Here is a 15978-nt window from a genome sequence, read left to right on the forward strand (position 1 = left end):
GAGTTTTTTACATTGGAGATATTAAGGAGGTGTTATTAAATTTGGTAATTTAATGGAGTTCGATGGAATCTAAATCTGACCCGAAATCAAGTGTTATTCATTGTGGATTTGAGCAAGGTGAATTAAAATCAAGTGTTATTGGATTATGGATTTGTCAAATAGAATTTGAAAAGAATTACTTTCACCTGTTATTCAATATCCTCGTAGATTTCTTGAGAAATTAGTTATAATAGAATTTGATGGACTTTTTAATAAAAAACAAGAGGAATCAAATCCTAACCTTTTTTACGTGACTTTCAAATCGTTATCGATGACATCATATAATCACTTCTTTTCTTTCTCATCCTTCCTTCACCACCATTTTTCTCATTATCATCCTCCATTCACCACCACTGTAATTGCTTCGCCTCCGACTTATCCGCCCGTTTTAAAGAAACCAAACGTTTCGCCGAATCTCTAACCACTCACCGCTTCTCTCCTCTTCCACCGTTCGCCTCCGTCTACGCAACTGCCACACTACTTGAGGAGAACCATCCGTGATTCATGAAATATAGGGCACCAGATAATCCAACCAGTATATACACACGAACAATAGATTAATCTAAGCAAGAACACATGCATTTGCTACTGCATATCCATAATCTGATATGGTCAATCACCATTTGTGCTTCGCTAGTGGAGAATAAGAAGACGAAGATTCACGTAAAAGAATTCCCTTAATATCCATCATAAAAATTAAAATAAAACAATAGATTCCATCACGTATTTAAAAGTCCAGTTAAATCCATTAGAATACTTGTATCTTTTCTATCAAAATCCTTCGTACTTGAATTTCAAAACTTGATTTCAATTCCAATATTCAATAACACCTCCTAATAGCATGATAATTTCAAAAAATCAAAATTAAAATCATAATAATCTAAAATAAGAAAGGAAAACAATATTTTATTACCGTTAAATAGAAGATACGCAGATACACGCTTGAAGGCACTCATTTGTATTGGAACTCGAGAAAAAAAAATCTTTCAAAATTCAAAAACTCGGCGGGATTCTCTTCTTCTTCTTATTCTCTCTATTAACTGGTAGAATCCATCATAGGGAGACGCAAACCCAAAATCTCCAGAAAACATCAGAGACACTGTTGCGAAATGGCGGAAAACACGGCCAGCACTAGAAGAAAACCTCAGAGCTTGAACGATCGTCACTATCGTCTCCTCCAGGATCTCTCTGCGCCTCCTAAACACGCTCCTCCTCCTTCTTCTTCTTCCACCCGTACGATAAATCCTCCTCCTCGATTGTTTTACCTGTTTCCCGTCTTTGATTTTAGATATTTTATTTATTTATTTTTTTAATTTATAGATGAAGAAGATGAAGGAACGAAGATAAAGCTCGCGGGACGACGCCGATTATGCAAGGCCTCGGTGAAGCATGATGCATCGGATGAAGATGACGATCCTGATTTGGCTGATTTCGATTCCCCAGGTATTTTTCACTCGTTTTTTAGGGTTTGTTTTCTTAGTAAGCTTGGACATGAAATTAGGGTTCTTCCAAATCTGGGTTTATATCAATCGTTTGATTTTTGTTACAATACTTCGTCTGATAAGTTCACTCGAATGCGTTTGTGTTGTGTGACGCTCTAATCAGGTAAAGGAGATGCATCGCTGGAGAGAGCTGAAGCTAGGAACAAGTTCACATCATGGGATGAGGAACCGAAGGAAGCTAAGACAGAGGTGGGTGACTTTCCCAGCTTTTCAATGATCACAGACTTTGGCTCTCCCTCACCTCAGCTTGAGCAAAGGGAGGGAAGGCAAGGTGGTGGAGGACAGAACGAGATTATGGATATCTTGGATGATTTGACCTATAAGCTTGGGACAATGTCGATCAAGAAGAAAAGAGATGGCCTAAGCAGTGACTTTGGTCCCGCTCAGAGACATTCTAATGACTTTGAGAGTTTTAAACCCTCATTTTCATTGGTATCAGATCTATCTGAGTCCTCCTCGTCAGATGTGGTTACCGCAAGCAAAGCTGGTGCTGATAGTTTCAATGACAGGCGAGGGAATTCTGGTTTTGCCATCCGGGAAGAGAAAGCTAGTAATGTGTTTTCAGGCGAAAGGGGGGAAAGAGTTACAGATGTTGGAAAGCAGCAACCATTTACTGGTCAGCACTATGTTGTTAAATCTGAAGGGTACAGACAGGAGTACAATCTTGACCGTGGGAAGGACAAACTCAAAGAAGTCGACCGAAGTCTGAAGACGAGTAGACATGTAGAGGTCAGTGAGAAGCTAAGATCAGTGGGAAGGTCGAATGCTGCTAAGCTAAGAGATTTAGACGATGATGAAGATGATGAGGACTGTGTTGTGTTGACTGGTAAAAAGGCGGCTGTAGTGAAAAGCCATCTTGAAAAGCCTAAAAAGCCAGTTCGGTCTCACAACACTGCAACACATGCTTATGAAGAGAAAGTGTCGGAGGATGAAGGGTCTATCACTTTCACTGGCCCCAAATCTTCTTACACTCTGCGTGGGAAGATTGCAACAATTTTATATCCACATCAGAGGGAAGGCTTGAAGTGGCTCTGGTCATTGCACATCCAAGAGAAAGGTGGAATACTTGGAGATGATATGGGTTTAGGTAAAACTATGCAGGTAAGGGAAATTGCAATCTGTACATTCTTTCTTTATTTTTTTCTCTAATAATGTAACTCTGCTGATTTCAGTTGATTTTCATTACAGATATGTAGCTTTCTGGCTGGTTTGTTCCACTCGAAATTGATCAAGCGTGCGCTGGTAGTGGCACCAAAAACCCTGCTGCCTCACTGGATGAAAGAGTTAGCTACCGTGGGACTTTCACAAATGACTAGGGAGTAAGATCAGTTTTCTCTCATTGTTAATTACTGAGATGTATATATACTATGATCATGTTATATACTGGTTGTAAATATTGCGTTTCTGATTTTTTTCCCTTTCCTCTTTATAGATACTACGGCACTTCTGTAAAAGCCCGACAGTATGATCTCAACCACATTCTACAGGTACCTATTCTTATTCCATTGTTAGCCTGGATGTATCACTAAATGCCTTAACTACAGCCTATCCTGTAGTTAATCATTTTTATCTGTATTGCAGTTCTTTCCATATTATTTAGATTGATTAAGCTGAGAAATTTTTTAACAGTTGTTTCTTGGTCTTGTTCTCCTCCAGATAGTTAATTTTTTACTGTTTTGAAGTATGGATTTTCAAGCTGAGATATCTCTAACTTCTGCAGGGTAAAGGTGTTCTTCTAACGACTTATGATATCGTACGGAACAATACTAAGGCTTTGCAAGGCTATCAACTGTTTACTGATGATGATGATGATATCAAATGGGACTACATGATTCTGGACGAGGTAAGGCATATTAATCTTTCTACATTTTGATCAATTAATCGCTGAGAGGCTAGCATTATTGTATGTTTTGACCTTTTTCAACTGGTACCATAGTGATGTATTGATATTTGTCTATATTTCTAGGGACATCTTATTAAAAACCCCAGCACACAAAGGGCCAAGAGTTTGCTTGAGATTCCAAGTTCTCACCGTATAATTATAAGTGGTACACCAATCCAAAATAATCTAAAGGTATTTCACATTAGCCAATGTCTTTTCATCTATGAATGTATTATTTCAGTGCTAATGGCGTCTGCTGATTCCATCTTTTTTTTTTAATAGGAGTTGTGGGCTTTGTTCAATTTCAGCTGCCCAGGGCTCCTTGGTGACAAGAAATGGTAATTATCTTCTCCCTAATCCATAGATGGCAGATTACATATACTAGCTTTGTATTTAATCCTTTAAGTTTCAACAGGTTTAAGGATAATTATGAGCATTACATTATTCGTGGAACTGACAAAAATGCCTCTGATAGAGAACAGAGAATAGGCTCAACAGTAGCAAAGGTGAGGATTTCATTCGAATATGCTTGAGTGGCCGTTATTAGCATGCCTTGTTAAATCTTAGCTCTTTTCTATGATCACTTTTCATTGTTTCCTATTAGGCCGCAAATGAAATGTCTTATATGCTTGTATACATGATATATAGAAAGAATTAAATTTATGATTTTTTCACTAGAGTCTGGAATTCTTTTGTGAGATTGGATTACTGAGTGTGATATAGTTATCGAACAGTTGAGAAGCTAAGTTTCTCCGAAGAAAATAACCTATCAATTCGCTTATGACTTGAGCTGCTAACATCCGTAGGTTGTAGGTCTTGCAAGTATATTTTACCATGTTTACCTCATTTCGATTAATAGAACTTGAGGGAGCATATTCAACCTTTCTTCTTGCGGCGCCTTAAAAGTGAAGTCTTTGGTGATGATGATGCCACAACCGCCAAACTTTCAAAGAAGGACGAAATTGTTGTATGGCTACGGTTAACAGCTTGCCAGGTTTAACTCCTTGACACATAAATACAGTCGTTAGTCTAATATTTTCAGTCATCAGAATTACTGATACTTTCCCCTTTGTGTTGCAGAGGCAAATATATGAGGCTTTCTTAAACAGTGAAATTGTTCTGTCAGCTTTTGATGGTTCGCCTCTTGCAGCTCTTACGGTAACCTAAAGCTCTATTCTTGTTTTCTTTTGTTTAATCAAGTATGTGTGTCTTGTCGTACCCAGTAAGTTCATTACATTAACGTGGGAAAGTGATTTGGCTTCAAATATATATTTCATGTTTCAGTTCTTCTCTTCACAAAAATTAGTGTAGCTAATATCTGTGAGTTACATTGACTGTTTTGTTATAAACAGATTCTGAAGAAAATATGTGACCATCCGCTTCTCTTGACTAAGAGAGCTGCTGAGGATGTCCTCGAAGGAATGGAATCAACATTAACACCGGAAGAAGCAGGTGTGGCAGAAAGATTGGCTATGCATATTGCAGACAATGTGGATACAGATGATTTTCAGACCAAGAATGACAGTATCTCTTGCAAATTGTCATTCATCATGTCGCTACTGGTTAGATCACATTTATGGTTCAATTGGTGAAATTCATTTTGATATTTGTCTGTTTGACTGACACTTTTTTTTTGACTGACATTTTTTCTACATTGTTACTCAGGAAAACTTGATTGCCGAAGGGCACCGTGTTTTAATCTTCTCCCAGACACGCAAGATGTTAAATCTCATTCAGGTTTGCTCCCAACTTCACCCTCAACGGTTATTCTTGAAATTTTATGGAATCTTTATAGGTTACGTTTGGCATTTTCAGGACTCTCTTACTTCCAACGGCTATAGTTTCTTGCGGATTGATGGTACAACAAAAGCCCCTGACAGATTGAAGACTGTTGAAGTGCGTTTTTCTAACATTACATATCATATTTTTTCTCATCATGAGTTAGTTATTCCCTCTTGTCTTCATGCCATCACAATTGTTTCAAACCTTTATTTATTCCAGGAATTTCAAAGTGGTCATGTGGCGCCGATATTTCTCCTCACATCTCAAGTAGGTGGTCTCGGCCTTACTTTGACAAAGGCAGACCGCGTGATTGTGGTTGATCCGGCTTGGAATCCAAGGTACTTACATTCTTTTGAAAGCTGCTGATATTTTTTACTCTATTGAAAATATGTTTATGACATGCTTTTCTGATTTCAATACAGTACTGACAACCAGAGCGTTGATCGAGCATACAGAATTGGGCAAACCAAGGATGTCATCGTGTATAGGTTAATGACCTCTGCAACTGTGGAAGAAAAGATTTACAGAAAGCAGGTTTGTTAGATTTTATGTTTTTTTTTAGTTAGTGCAATAGCTGAGTGATTTGATATGATCTTTTGTATGATCTAATGCCATTGGTATTTGCTTTTGTAGGTGTACAAGGGAGGCTTGTTTAAAACCGCTACCGAGCATAAAGAGCAAATCCGCTATTTTAGCCAACAGGTTTAGTCGTAGTTCCGTTGTAAATAGTGGTCTAATTGTAATCCTATTTTCTAATCGTTTTGCCAATATTTTTTTTTAATCTCAGGACCTTCGAGAACTTTTCAGTCTTCCTAAGGGAGGATTTGATGTTTCACCCACACAACAGCAACTATACGAAGAGCATTACAACCAGATCAAACTGTAAGCATATCATTGATTCTGAGGGAAAATAGAAGAAAGTGTGGTGAACTTGATTCTCTTATGTTTGTTTGTTTCTGTAGAGATGAATTTCTGGAATCCCATGTTAAGTTCCTGGAAACTCTCGGGATAGCTGGAGTGAGTCACCACAGCTTACTCTTCTCCAAGACTGCTCCTATACAACCTATTCAACAAGACGAAGTAGAAGAAATAAGGTAAATTTCAAAACAACTTTTCTCTTTTAATTATAAAACAGTCTTCCTTCATCTTCACATCCTGATTATGATCATTTGATGCAAAAAGGAGAGGAACAACTTCATACTTTGGAGGTCCATCAGCAAAACCAGCAAGCTCTTCACAGGACAACGTGATCAATGGGTATATTGCCATCCACAACCTTTTGTCAAATTTAACTGTTGCGCTTTTGTATAATCTTGCTCATCTATTTGAAAAAATGGTTTCTGTCAGGGCTGAGTATGCTTTCAAACCCAAGGACGTGAAAGTGGACAAGAAAATCAACATTTCTCCAATAGATGCCAGTGAATTGTCGGAAAGCGACATTAAAGCAAGAATCAGTCGGCTATCTATGTTATTCGAGAACAAGGTAAACACATCATAAAACCAACACTTGTAACATCATGTAATGTCTCTATCAAAAGCTTCAGGTTTCTCTAAGTCTATGTTTTGGGTTTCATATAATCACAGAGTATGGTCGCAAGTTTACCTGATAGAGGAGCAAAAATACAGAAACAGATTGCTGAATTGACTCGAGAGCTTGGAGAAATGAAGGCAGCACAAAGCAAGGACATCTCTCATCAAGTTATTGACTTGGAGGAGGATATAAGCCAGAAGATGCACAGAGGATTGAATCTGTAGAGTTAAGATGCAAAAAATGCGATGACCAACGTACGATTTATTGCTATTTTTTTTGTTCCTCACAAATCTGATTTGTTGAGTTCATGAGTTGACAAGTCAATTACCAGATGACTTGTTGCTCAAGCTATAAACGCTACGGTGTGTTAAAACCAGGTTTTTTTTTTCTTTTCATCTCAAACAAAAAGAGAGTGAAAAGTGAAAACCGTAATCAGTAAACTGGATATTTCAACACACTACTTAAGTCTGAAATTAAATCTAATAATTATTGAAGAAAAACTGGTTTATTAGTTATTTAGGTGGTAAAATTGTGTTTCAAAGGTGAATCCTTCTTACTGTAAGATTCTTACATATATAGCTGAGTTAATGAATGATACTAGTATCTTAATACTTAATGATGAGTCTGATTTATACAGGAGGTTTGTGATAGTTTTTCTGGGCACCTTAGGTTGGTGTAAAACTGTAAAGGGCTTTATTAAACCCTAACTCCTGAATACGGTTAAAAAGTAAACGAAAATTACAGTTTATAATCCATACCGAATCTTGAACGGAACTGGAACACTTACAATTTGTACTCTTCAAACCGAACTGAAAACAAAAGAAAAAACCAAATGAAAAGAACGTTGTCATCAATAAACAAAGCAAAACGCTCAAAAACATTTTCTACCTTCACAAACACAAAGAACACAGTCAATATTTTGGCCTCTCTACAAGAGCTCTTCACTCTTTCTAAACTGACACATTCTTGAAAACCTTAGAAAATCCATTACAGATATACACACAACTTAACTTGCATCGTCAAAACAGCTAAAATCTAGTTAAAACTATTATTAGTTGAAACTGAAGCTATCAGTACGGCTCCATCTCCCTTTCAAGTAGTCCTCAACGGAGATACTACTAGCTTCAGGGCTACTATCCGAAGCTGCATCATCTTCCAAATCAAGCAACGCAAGGTTTATGTGTGATTCTATGTTTGTCAAGTACGCTGTTGCATCTTCTGAGGCTCTTACTTGCTGCTTTCCCCATTCCGTTGCATCTTCGTCTCCTTGTAATATCTTTACCACCTGCGAATTAATGAATTAACACCCCCCAAAACAGAGTAATTAGAAGCAAAGACTAAGGATTTACAGCAAAGAAAGGAGAGCTCGAGAAGATAATGGATATATAGCTTACGAGGCCGATTTGTGGACGGTCATGAGGTGCGCGTTTAATGCATAGTGTGGCAGCTAACAATAGCTTCTCGATTAGATCTTTACTGCTATCATCAGCTTCTAGACTTGGATCCAGTAACTGAGCAAACTTACCACTCTCTAGGATTGGATTTGCCTGGGAAAGAGATGCAGTTTAGTCATTTCAAAGAGTAACATTGCTTCCCATGATTTTGGTTACACAATGGCAAAGTTTGCAGGATAGAAAAAAATGTGAAAGTTATGGACAGTTATGCTTACCCACATGACAAGGCTCTCCTGGCCTTTAGATTGGTCGACGCAGATTGGTTTTCTACCAGATAGGAGCTCGAGCAATACAACACCAAACGCATAGACATCAATCTTGTCGGTTACTTTACCGTGCATGAAGTACTCCGGTGCTAGATAACTGTCAAAAAACATTAAAAGTTTTAATGAGGATGCTTGATGGAGTGATGATGATGATGATTATCACTTATCAGGGAAGGACTAAAGAATGCAAATTAAATACCCAAATGTTCCCGCAATACCCCCACATGACACATGCTGTGCAGCACTTGAAGCCAGGCTGGCAAATCCGAAATCTGAGAGCTGAACCAGTATATAATTTCAGTGTCAAATAACAAAAAATAAGATTAAGAATATTTTTATTGCATCTGTGAAGTGAACTCAGATTAAGATGAAATGTAGAAGTACCTGTGGCTCAAAATCATCTGCCAGAAGAATATTAGAAGATTTCACATCCCGGTGAATCACTTGTGGATCGTGAGTATTATGTAGATAGTCTAACGCCTCTGCAACACCCTCTGCCACTTTATATCTCTCCAGCCAGCCAAAACTAGCGGCATCCTTTCTATAACCTAAATCAAGAAATGAGAACAATCAAGATAGATATCTCTCTATGTATGAGAATCCAGAGGGGATATCGAAAGTAGACTATAATACCATGAAGGTTTTCTTCAAGGCTTCCTCGTGATACATAGTCATACACCAGCATTAAATTATTGTTCTCAAAACAGAAACCAAAGAGTGACACAATATTCTTGTGATGCACACTTGTAATGACTTCAATTTCCAGTATAAACTCTTTCAACACATCCAGACAAGGCTTCAATACTTTGACAGCCAGTTCCCTCCCATCTGATAGGTCTCCTTTATAAACATAACTATTACCACCTTCTCCAATCAAGCTATCTGGAAACAGAAGCCAAAAAAAAAAAAAGTATCCATTAGCAAAGTCACGCCAAACCCAAACCCAATGTCAGAACATGGAAAAGGACATACCGGATGCAAAGTTTGAGGTGATTGACACAACTTCGTCGTATGTGAATAATCTACACGTGGAAGAGTACTTTTCATGTAGACCCTCCAGCTCTTCCGGAACGTTGTTCGATCCTCCAAGGCAGGGAGAAAGAGGAGACGACAGCATATGCTCAGAACCGGATCGTGAAACGGAGACATCTTCACCATCGATGCTAGAAGAAGAGCAATCTTCATCACAACCAGAATCACTCCGTTTCCTGTCGAGATACGCTACAGCTTCTGAGTTCCGACCCCGGAGCCTCGAAACCCACTGAAGTACAGCCTTCTTAGCAGACACTCTGGTCCAGCTACTTCGATTACCGTAAATCCCCCGGAAGAAACGCCAACCCTGTGAGCCTGAACCAGTCTCGCTCGTTTGCACTGTCACTAAAGCCAACGAATTGTCAACACCTGAGCTCTCGGTAGACTGTAACGACGAAGTACGACTAGGTCTAGTAGTAGCAGTCCAGCGTGAGCTGGACCTTGCAGGGCTAAAGCTGTTTCCAATCTTCGCCGCTTCAATAGCAATGTTGGGTGATGATCCACAGGGAACAATCATGAGTGATGATCCATCTGCACATTCAAAAGCACAAAACTTTTCTTTAATCTAAACAGAGAAACAGGCATCATCTAATCTAAACATACCATTGCTATTATGCACCACCCTGCGGAACATGATCTTGCCACTCTTAACAGCAAAAACAGAGACATCCTTGGAAAGATTCCTAGCGCAATACTTGGCTAGAGAAGCTGAGGAGCGGATGGTATGGTGTCTCTTAGAAGAACCAACGATTAAACTTGTAGCTCCGGATGATTTGACTTCCTGTACAAGAACTTTCCTCGCTGACTTCCCTCTGAAAACCTTCAGCTTTAAATCAACCTGTGTTTCACAAAAACATCCACTTCACTAAACACTATCCTCAAAGTTTCCACCTTTTTTTCTTAAGAGAGAAGAAACGAAACACTTGCCTGTTTTAAGTTGCAGAAGCTTTCATAGACACCAAGCATAGTGTCAAAGGTTCTTACCAGTGAAACTAGCGACGTTGAGCCTTCTGCAAAACAAAAAAAAACATAAATTAAAAAAAAAAAGAGAAAAACAGAGTAAAAACAGAGAGATCTAAAAAAGAACAAACCGAGAGAGTAGTCGAGGACGTGGAGAGCAACGATTCGATCTCCAGGACGAGCTACATTCACTAGAGACCACGTCAGCACCTCTCTACTCCATTCGTCCGGTTTCACGCCGATTATTACTAACGCCGAACCGTCCGCATCTGACGCCGTTAACGGTTCCTCGACTCCTCCTCCTCCGTTAGGTGCCATCTCGATTCTTCTCTTAGCGATTCACTCACTCGCACAGTCTCTCTCTCTCTCTCTCTCTGTATATCTAAGTAGCAAATCGCTCTCTCTCTATCTCTATCTCTCTCTGTCTTCTATCGTGTTTTGTCGTTTTGCAATTAGGCAAAGAGGAGAGAGCGAATCACGTTAACTGTCTTCGGGAGAAAAGTGGGAGAGAGCGAGGGCATGTTTTGTGCTCTCTGGTTTGAATGAATCTCGGCCGTTGATTTAACCATCATGATCCGATCATGACTTTTTTTTTTTTTTTTTTTTTTGCCACTTGGGGAAATCTCACACCCAGGAACTCCTGAAAGTGGAGTCGAACCCCGGTGCCTTGGATGTCACTTAGCCACTAGACTAAGGCTGACCCGGCATCCGATCATGACTTTAATTCTTATTTTTAGTTGTTAATTAATAAAAATAATTAATTAAGCACGAGCGAATAATAATGAATGGGTTAATGGGACAACGATATGTTCCGTCTCTCTCTTTATTCCGGACCCCAGAATATCTTTCCTCTATATTTCCCTCCACCACTTTATTTTTTTTCCTTACTTTTGATTTTTTTAGTTATTAATTTTAGCATTTTAGTTTTCATTAAATGTCATTATCATACATGTCTCATCATCCCCCAGAATATTCATGCATGTTTCATATTCAGTCAAGTATGTAGCCACCCCTCCGTTCTTTTATTTCTGAATAAAAATTAGCTAAAAAGTAGAGGACATGAATAGATCCATCCGTGAAGACCAAAAAAATGTCTTTGTTTATATATGGTTTGATTTGATTTTGCTTTATATTTTCCCCAAACATTTTGGTAGGTATTGTCAAATCATGTCAAAAATAAATAATGTAGCTGATATTGAATATAAAAACCTATAAAATTAAAGAAAATTTGTTCTTATGAAAAATTACATTGGCGAAATGTTAAAACTTTTGTGACTAAAGTATACGGTGCACAAAGGTTGTCTAAATGTGGTAGTCAGATGTTAATCATAGAATTGAATTATTAAATCACTTAACATTGGAATTTGGGAACGGCAGAGCAAAACCAGAAACTAAATTCATTCTTTAGATTGTGTCTAAAAAGCATCACTTATTATTACTAACTTACATTAGTTGTTCCCAATCATATTATAAAGTGTATGGTGGTGGAGCTAGGTAAAATAAATATGCATATCAGTCTTCCACTAAAGATAACGAGCACTGGTTTGATTACGAATCGAGAGACGAATCCTGAAACTTCTTTGTTTTCTTTCTGAAGTGGACGAATCCTATGTCTAAATAGTATAACCATGATAATGATATTTAACCATACACGCAAGATCAAATTTGGCCATTTGTTAATGTTGAAGTTAGGGTGTGAAAACAGCTTTTGAATGTCATTAATACATCGCTATTTACATTACCATCGTGATTTAGATCCACGGGATGAAACGTAATGATATTGATATTTAACCATGATAATGATACATAACCTTTGCACGCAAGATCAAATTTGGCCATTTGTTAATGTTGAAGTTAGAGTGTGAAAATAGCTTTTGAATGTCATTAATATCTCGCTACCTGATTAGTGATTACATTACCATCGTGATTTAGATCCACGGGATGAAACGTAAATAATTAAAGTAAGCTGCATACAACTTTTATGTTAAAATCATTCTGGAATAAATGAAATAAACTACCTTTCATGGTGTACTAAATAAGTCTAATTTGACTCGAATCTTTGATTAAAAATCATATCCCTCGAAGGTGAAGAAGACCACGATTGAGATATATAAAACAAACAAAAAATAACCAGAGAAAATGGATCCACATTAACTCACTACAACATATAAAATCATCAGAGATTAGATATAATCTGGCGAGCACGATTTAGTATAGCACGTGAAATAAAATATTTTGAGAAATCCAGCTAACCGGGATCTACCGCAAATCATGGATTCCAGAGCAAAAGTGGCAGTCAACTATTACTATTGTAGTGGTCATTAAATAAAGAAACGATAAACCTAATCACTTGGAAAAACAATGTATAATTCACAACTACATCTATAAATTTTGTATTAATTATGAGCAAAAGTGGCAGTTAATTATGATGGTAGTGGTCATTAAACAACAGAAACTATAAACCTAATCACTTTGAAGACCATCTATAATTCATAAGTACATTGATAAATTTCGTATTAAATTGTGAACAAAAGTGACCGCTAACTATTATTGTCGTTGTCGTTAAAAATAAATAAATTATAAACCTAACCCTTAGAAAAATCATGTATAATTCACAAGTACATCGACAACTTTAGTATTCAATTATGATTAAAGTTCATCCAATTAACTGTGTTGACCCAAGACTGAAATCCAATGTTGGTATATAGAACTTATATTATATTTGATTCGATTAGAATTTACATAGTACGAAAATATGTTTTTTTTTTGTTTAAAGAACGTTGGTCTAATAAAGACACCTGTAAATATGTTCTTACCGTTTAAGTCCAAGGATGATGGTCGGGTTCACACTAATAAGTCATACTAGTAGAAAGTAAAGTAGCTTTATACTAGAAGTTACCGTTAGAGTTACGATTAGGGCAAGCGTTGGCAAAATGTGAAGGATCACCACATGAGAAGCACCTTCTCCCACTTACTGGCACTCCAGATGCAGAGACGAAGCTTGTTCTACGGCCATGAGCACCGCCGCGTGAGAAGAACTTCCGTCACCTGTTGGCTGTACTAAGGGGAGATGGTGTTCCACAAGTGTTGCATGAAACATTAGTTTCATCTGGCATTATGACAACGATATTGTTCAAATGAAATTCACATGTCGACTCACAAGGAAGATTTGATCTTAGATGTCACATGTCAAAAGTTCTAGCCGGCCCAAAAATCTCATTCTATGGAAGGCCCAAAATTATTAGTATCTTCCGAATATGATTAACAAATTAAAATTATACATTATGGTTTATAGACTATGGTTGACAAAAAAAAGGTTTATAGACTATGGTTTTAGGCGAATAATCTAGAATCGGTAAGAGAGAAAAACTCAACGAGTTGACTAAGATGAATCTCTCTCCGGTAACAACCTCCCTTCTTCTCCTCGCTCTCCTCTCGCCGTCTCTTCTATCTATCTCCGGCGATTCAACCACCATCGATGATGAATCTCCGCCGACTGTATGCATCATCGGAAGCGGGATCGGAGGCTCATCCGTCGCTCACTTCCTCCGCAACTACTCTGCATCCACGGGATTGTCTCGAGCCCGGATCCTGATGTTCGAGCGTCACGAGAGAGTCGGCGGGCGCATGAGGACCGTCACCGTCTCCGGCGATACGTTCGAGGCCGGCGGTTCGATTCTCCACCCGAAAAACTACCACGCTCGGGACTACGTGAAGAGGTTCAATCTGACGGTTCGATCGCCGACGGCGATCGAAGATTCTTCCGCCGTGGGAATCTGGGATGGGAAGAGGTTCGTCTTCAAGACTTTCGGCTCGAGTATACCGTTTGTGGATAGGATCGTCTCTTGGTTGAATGACGTGTACATGTTTGTTCGTTACGGATTCTCACTGTTGAGAATGAGTAACTTCGTTGAGGTAATTATGAGATTATATTGATTTAGGCGGGTGTCTAAACCGGTTTTTTTAGCGCTTAGGCCGATTTTGGTTTGGTTTAGGTCCGGTTTGCCACCTATTTTTAAGAACAATGGTGTTAACTGTTAACTGATGATGTACATTGATTGGTGGATGTAGAATATGATTGATAACTTCTTGAAGTACTATGAAAGCCTAGAGTCAAGACCTGTCTTCGACAGTGTTGAAGGGATGCTTAAATGGTCAGGCTTGTACAATCTCACTAAGGTCACTCTACAGGAGAAGTTATCCGAAGCTCAGCTATCTCCTTTATTAGTCAACGAGCTTGTTACCGTTAAGTGTTCATTCTCTCTGGACTCATTTATAATCTCGTACTTGCGACATGGTTCCTCTGTTCACAAAAATTTCAAAAAAAATTTCAGGTTATTACAAGGATTAACTATGGGCAGAGTGTACTTATCAGTGGACTAGCAGGTGCAGTGTCTTTGGCTGGTTCAGGTGGAGGTTTATGGTCTGTTGAAGGTGGGAACTGGCAGATGGCTGAGAAGCTGATTAAGCACTCGGATGTTACCTTACACCTGGAGGAGCAAATCGAATCCGTTTCACACCTCGGTAACTACTACGAGCTGAAGTCCACAAAAGGGAACAGCTTTGAGTGTGACGTCACCGTAGTTTCCACACCATTAGACGAGGTGGATATTCAGTTCTCACCCGCCATCTCGATTCCCAAGAGGGAGTTACAGCACACACACGCGACATTCGTGAGGGGGCTTTTGAACCCTGTAAGTGTGTCAATAATCACTGTGGAGTTGTGGATGATTTTGTTTGCCTCTGCAGTTAATTATTTGATGGTTTACTTCTGAATAAAGGGATATTTTGGGATGAAATCGGTTTCGGATGTTCCAGCTTTGGTGGGAACTCTTGAAGATCCTCTAATCCCATTCTCATCCATCTCGATACTTAGGAAGTATAGTGCAACAGATATGACATACAAGATATTTACACGACAAGCAGCATCAGATTCATTGCTTGATGAGCTCTTCAGGTAATACAACACAGCTCGTGTCACATTAATAAGTAATAACTTTGATCTCTTCAGTTTCGTTATACTTTACCTTTTCATTTCCTGAAACAGTCAGAGAACCGAAACTGTTCGCATAGACTGGGGTGCATATCCAAAGTACCACGCGCCTGAAGTTTTTGCACCGTTCATATTAGATGATCATCATTTGTACTATGTGAATGCTTTTGAAAACGCGGCTAGCACGATGGAGACAAGTGCAGTGGCTGGTGAGAATATGGCGAGGCTCATAATTTCCAGATTCAGGACAAAAGAATCATCATCACCACCTTCGTCCGACACAAGAAGCTGTGGTTCTGGTCTTCACTCAGACTTGTGAACAAACTTATCAGCTACGCGTGAACAAGGTTTTTGACTGTGCTCTTTGAAGAATATTATGCTTTGATGTATATATAAAGAAACCATAAAGCTGTAAAAACTGTAAACTGTGCGTTGTTTGTTTTCAGTTATTGATTGAGACCATTATCATGAAGTTTATAAAAAGTTGTGAAAACAGAAAAGATGACGGGTGGGAAACAAGGACTTACATTTATTCAA

The 15978-nt window shown here is 38.5% G+C and overlaps 3 protein-coding genes across 3 annotated transcripts; 2 read left to right on the forward strand and 1 right to left on the reverse strand.

Annotated features, from left to right (window-relative positions):
- The first annotated feature begins 1003 nt into the window (after positions 1 to 1003).
- Positions 1004 to 7193, forward strand: LOC108856273 (protein CHROMATIN REMODELING 24). The gene is made up of 22 exons (XM_018630042.2): positions 1004 to 1272; positions 1360 to 1482; positions 1645 to 2642; positions 2730 to 2860; positions 2974 to 3028; positions 3262 to 3384; positions 3508 to 3615; positions 3706 to 3761; positions 3839 to 3929; positions 4283 to 4417; positions 4504 to 4581; positions 4776 to 4985; positions 5089 to 5160; positions 5239 to 5319; positions 5425 to 5543; positions 5628 to 5739; positions 5839 to 5907; positions 5993 to 6087; positions 6168 to 6299; positions 6388 to 6462; positions 6553 to 6688; positions 6790 to 7193. Exons 1-22 carry the CDS (start codon positions 1149 to 1151, stop codon positions 6958 to 6960), a joined length of 3294 nt encoding a protein of 1097 aa, XP_018485544.1. The 5' UTR covers positions 1004 to 1148; the 3' UTR covers positions 6961 to 7193.
- Positions 7194 to 7569: 376 nt separating this feature from the next.
- On the reverse strand, positions 7570 to 10974 carry LOC108863410 (protein kinase STUNTED). The gene is made up of 10 exons (XM_057010719.1): positions 10580 to 10974; positions 10416 to 10498; positions 10092 to 10326; positions 9429 to 10019; positions 9090 to 9338; positions 8841 to 9004; positions 8656 to 8735; positions 8406 to 8553; positions 8131 to 8283; positions 7570 to 8021 (listed from the first exon to the last, which is right to left on the reverse strand). The coding sequence occupies exons 1-10, from the start codon at positions 10764 to 10766 to the stop codon at positions 7788 to 7790; spliced, it is 2124 nt and encodes a 707-aa protein (XP_056866699.1). The 5' UTR covers positions 10767 to 10974; the 3' UTR covers positions 7570 to 7787.
- A 2767-nt stretch (positions 10975 to 13741) lies between these two features.
- Positions 13742 to 15941, forward strand: LOC108856168 (farnesylcysteine lyase). The gene is made up of 5 exons (XM_018629906.2): positions 13742 to 14363; positions 14520 to 14693; positions 14783 to 15142; positions 15230 to 15405; positions 15496 to 15941. The coding sequence occupies exons 1-5, from the start codon at positions 13836 to 13838 to the stop codon at positions 15758 to 15760; spliced, it is 1503 nt and encodes a 500-aa protein (XP_018485408.1). The 5' UTR covers positions 13742 to 13835; the 3' UTR covers positions 15761 to 15941.
- Positions 15942 to 15978: the final 37 nt, after the last annotated feature.

This window comes from Raphanus sativus, chromosome 5 (genome assembly GCF_000801105.2).
Source record: "Raphanus sativus cultivar WK10039 chromosome 5, ASM80110v3, whole genome shotgun sequence".
Taxonomy (NCBI): Eukaryota; Viridiplantae; Streptophyta; class Magnoliopsida; order Brassicales; family Brassicaceae; genus Raphanus; species Raphanus sativus.

What these genes read in the sequence shown, in the direction of transcription:
- LOC108856273 (XM_018630042.2), top strand. Translation starts at nt 1,149, where the DNA reads ATGGCGGAAAACACGGCCAGCACTAGAAGAAAACCTCAGAGCTTGAAC. An exon ending in CTTTCACAAATGACTAGGGA is followed by an intron (nt 2,861 to 2,973) that starts GTAAGATCAGTT and finishes TCCTCTTTATAG; the next exon opens with ATACTACGGCACTTCTGTAA. An exon ending in ACAGATTGAAGACTGTTGAA is followed by an intron (nt 5,320 to 5,424) that starts GTGCGTTTTTCT and finishes TATTTATTCCAG; the next exon opens with GAATTTCAAAGTGGTCATGT.
- LOC108863410 (XM_057010719.1), bottom strand. Translation starts at nt 10,766, where the DNA reads ATGGCACCTAACGGAGGAGGAGGAGTCGAGGAACCGTTAACGGCGTCA. An exon ending in CAGATGATTTTGAGCCACAG is followed by an intron (nt 8,736 to 8,840) that starts GTACTTCTACAT and finishes ATACTGGTTCAG; the next exon opens with CTCTCAGATTTCGGATTTGC. An exon ending in GGTATTGCGGGAACATTTGG is followed by an intron (nt 8,554 to 8,655) that starts GTATTTAATTTG and finishes GTTTTTTGACAG; the next exon opens with TTATCTAGCACCGGAGTACT.
- LOC108856168 (XM_018629906.2), top strand. Translation starts at nt 13,836, where the DNA reads ATGAATCTCTCTCCGGTAACAACCTCCCTTCTTCTCCTCGCTCTCCTC. An exon ending in GAATGAGTAACTTCGTTGAG is followed by an intron (nt 14,364 to 14,519) that starts GTAATTATGAGA and finishes TGGTGGATGTAG; the next exon opens with AATATGATTGATAACTTCTT. An exon ending in TGAGGGGGCTTTTGAACCCT is followed by an intron (nt 15,143 to 15,229) that starts GTAAGTGTGTCA and finishes TTCTGAATAAAG; the next exon opens with GGATATTTTGGGATGAAATC.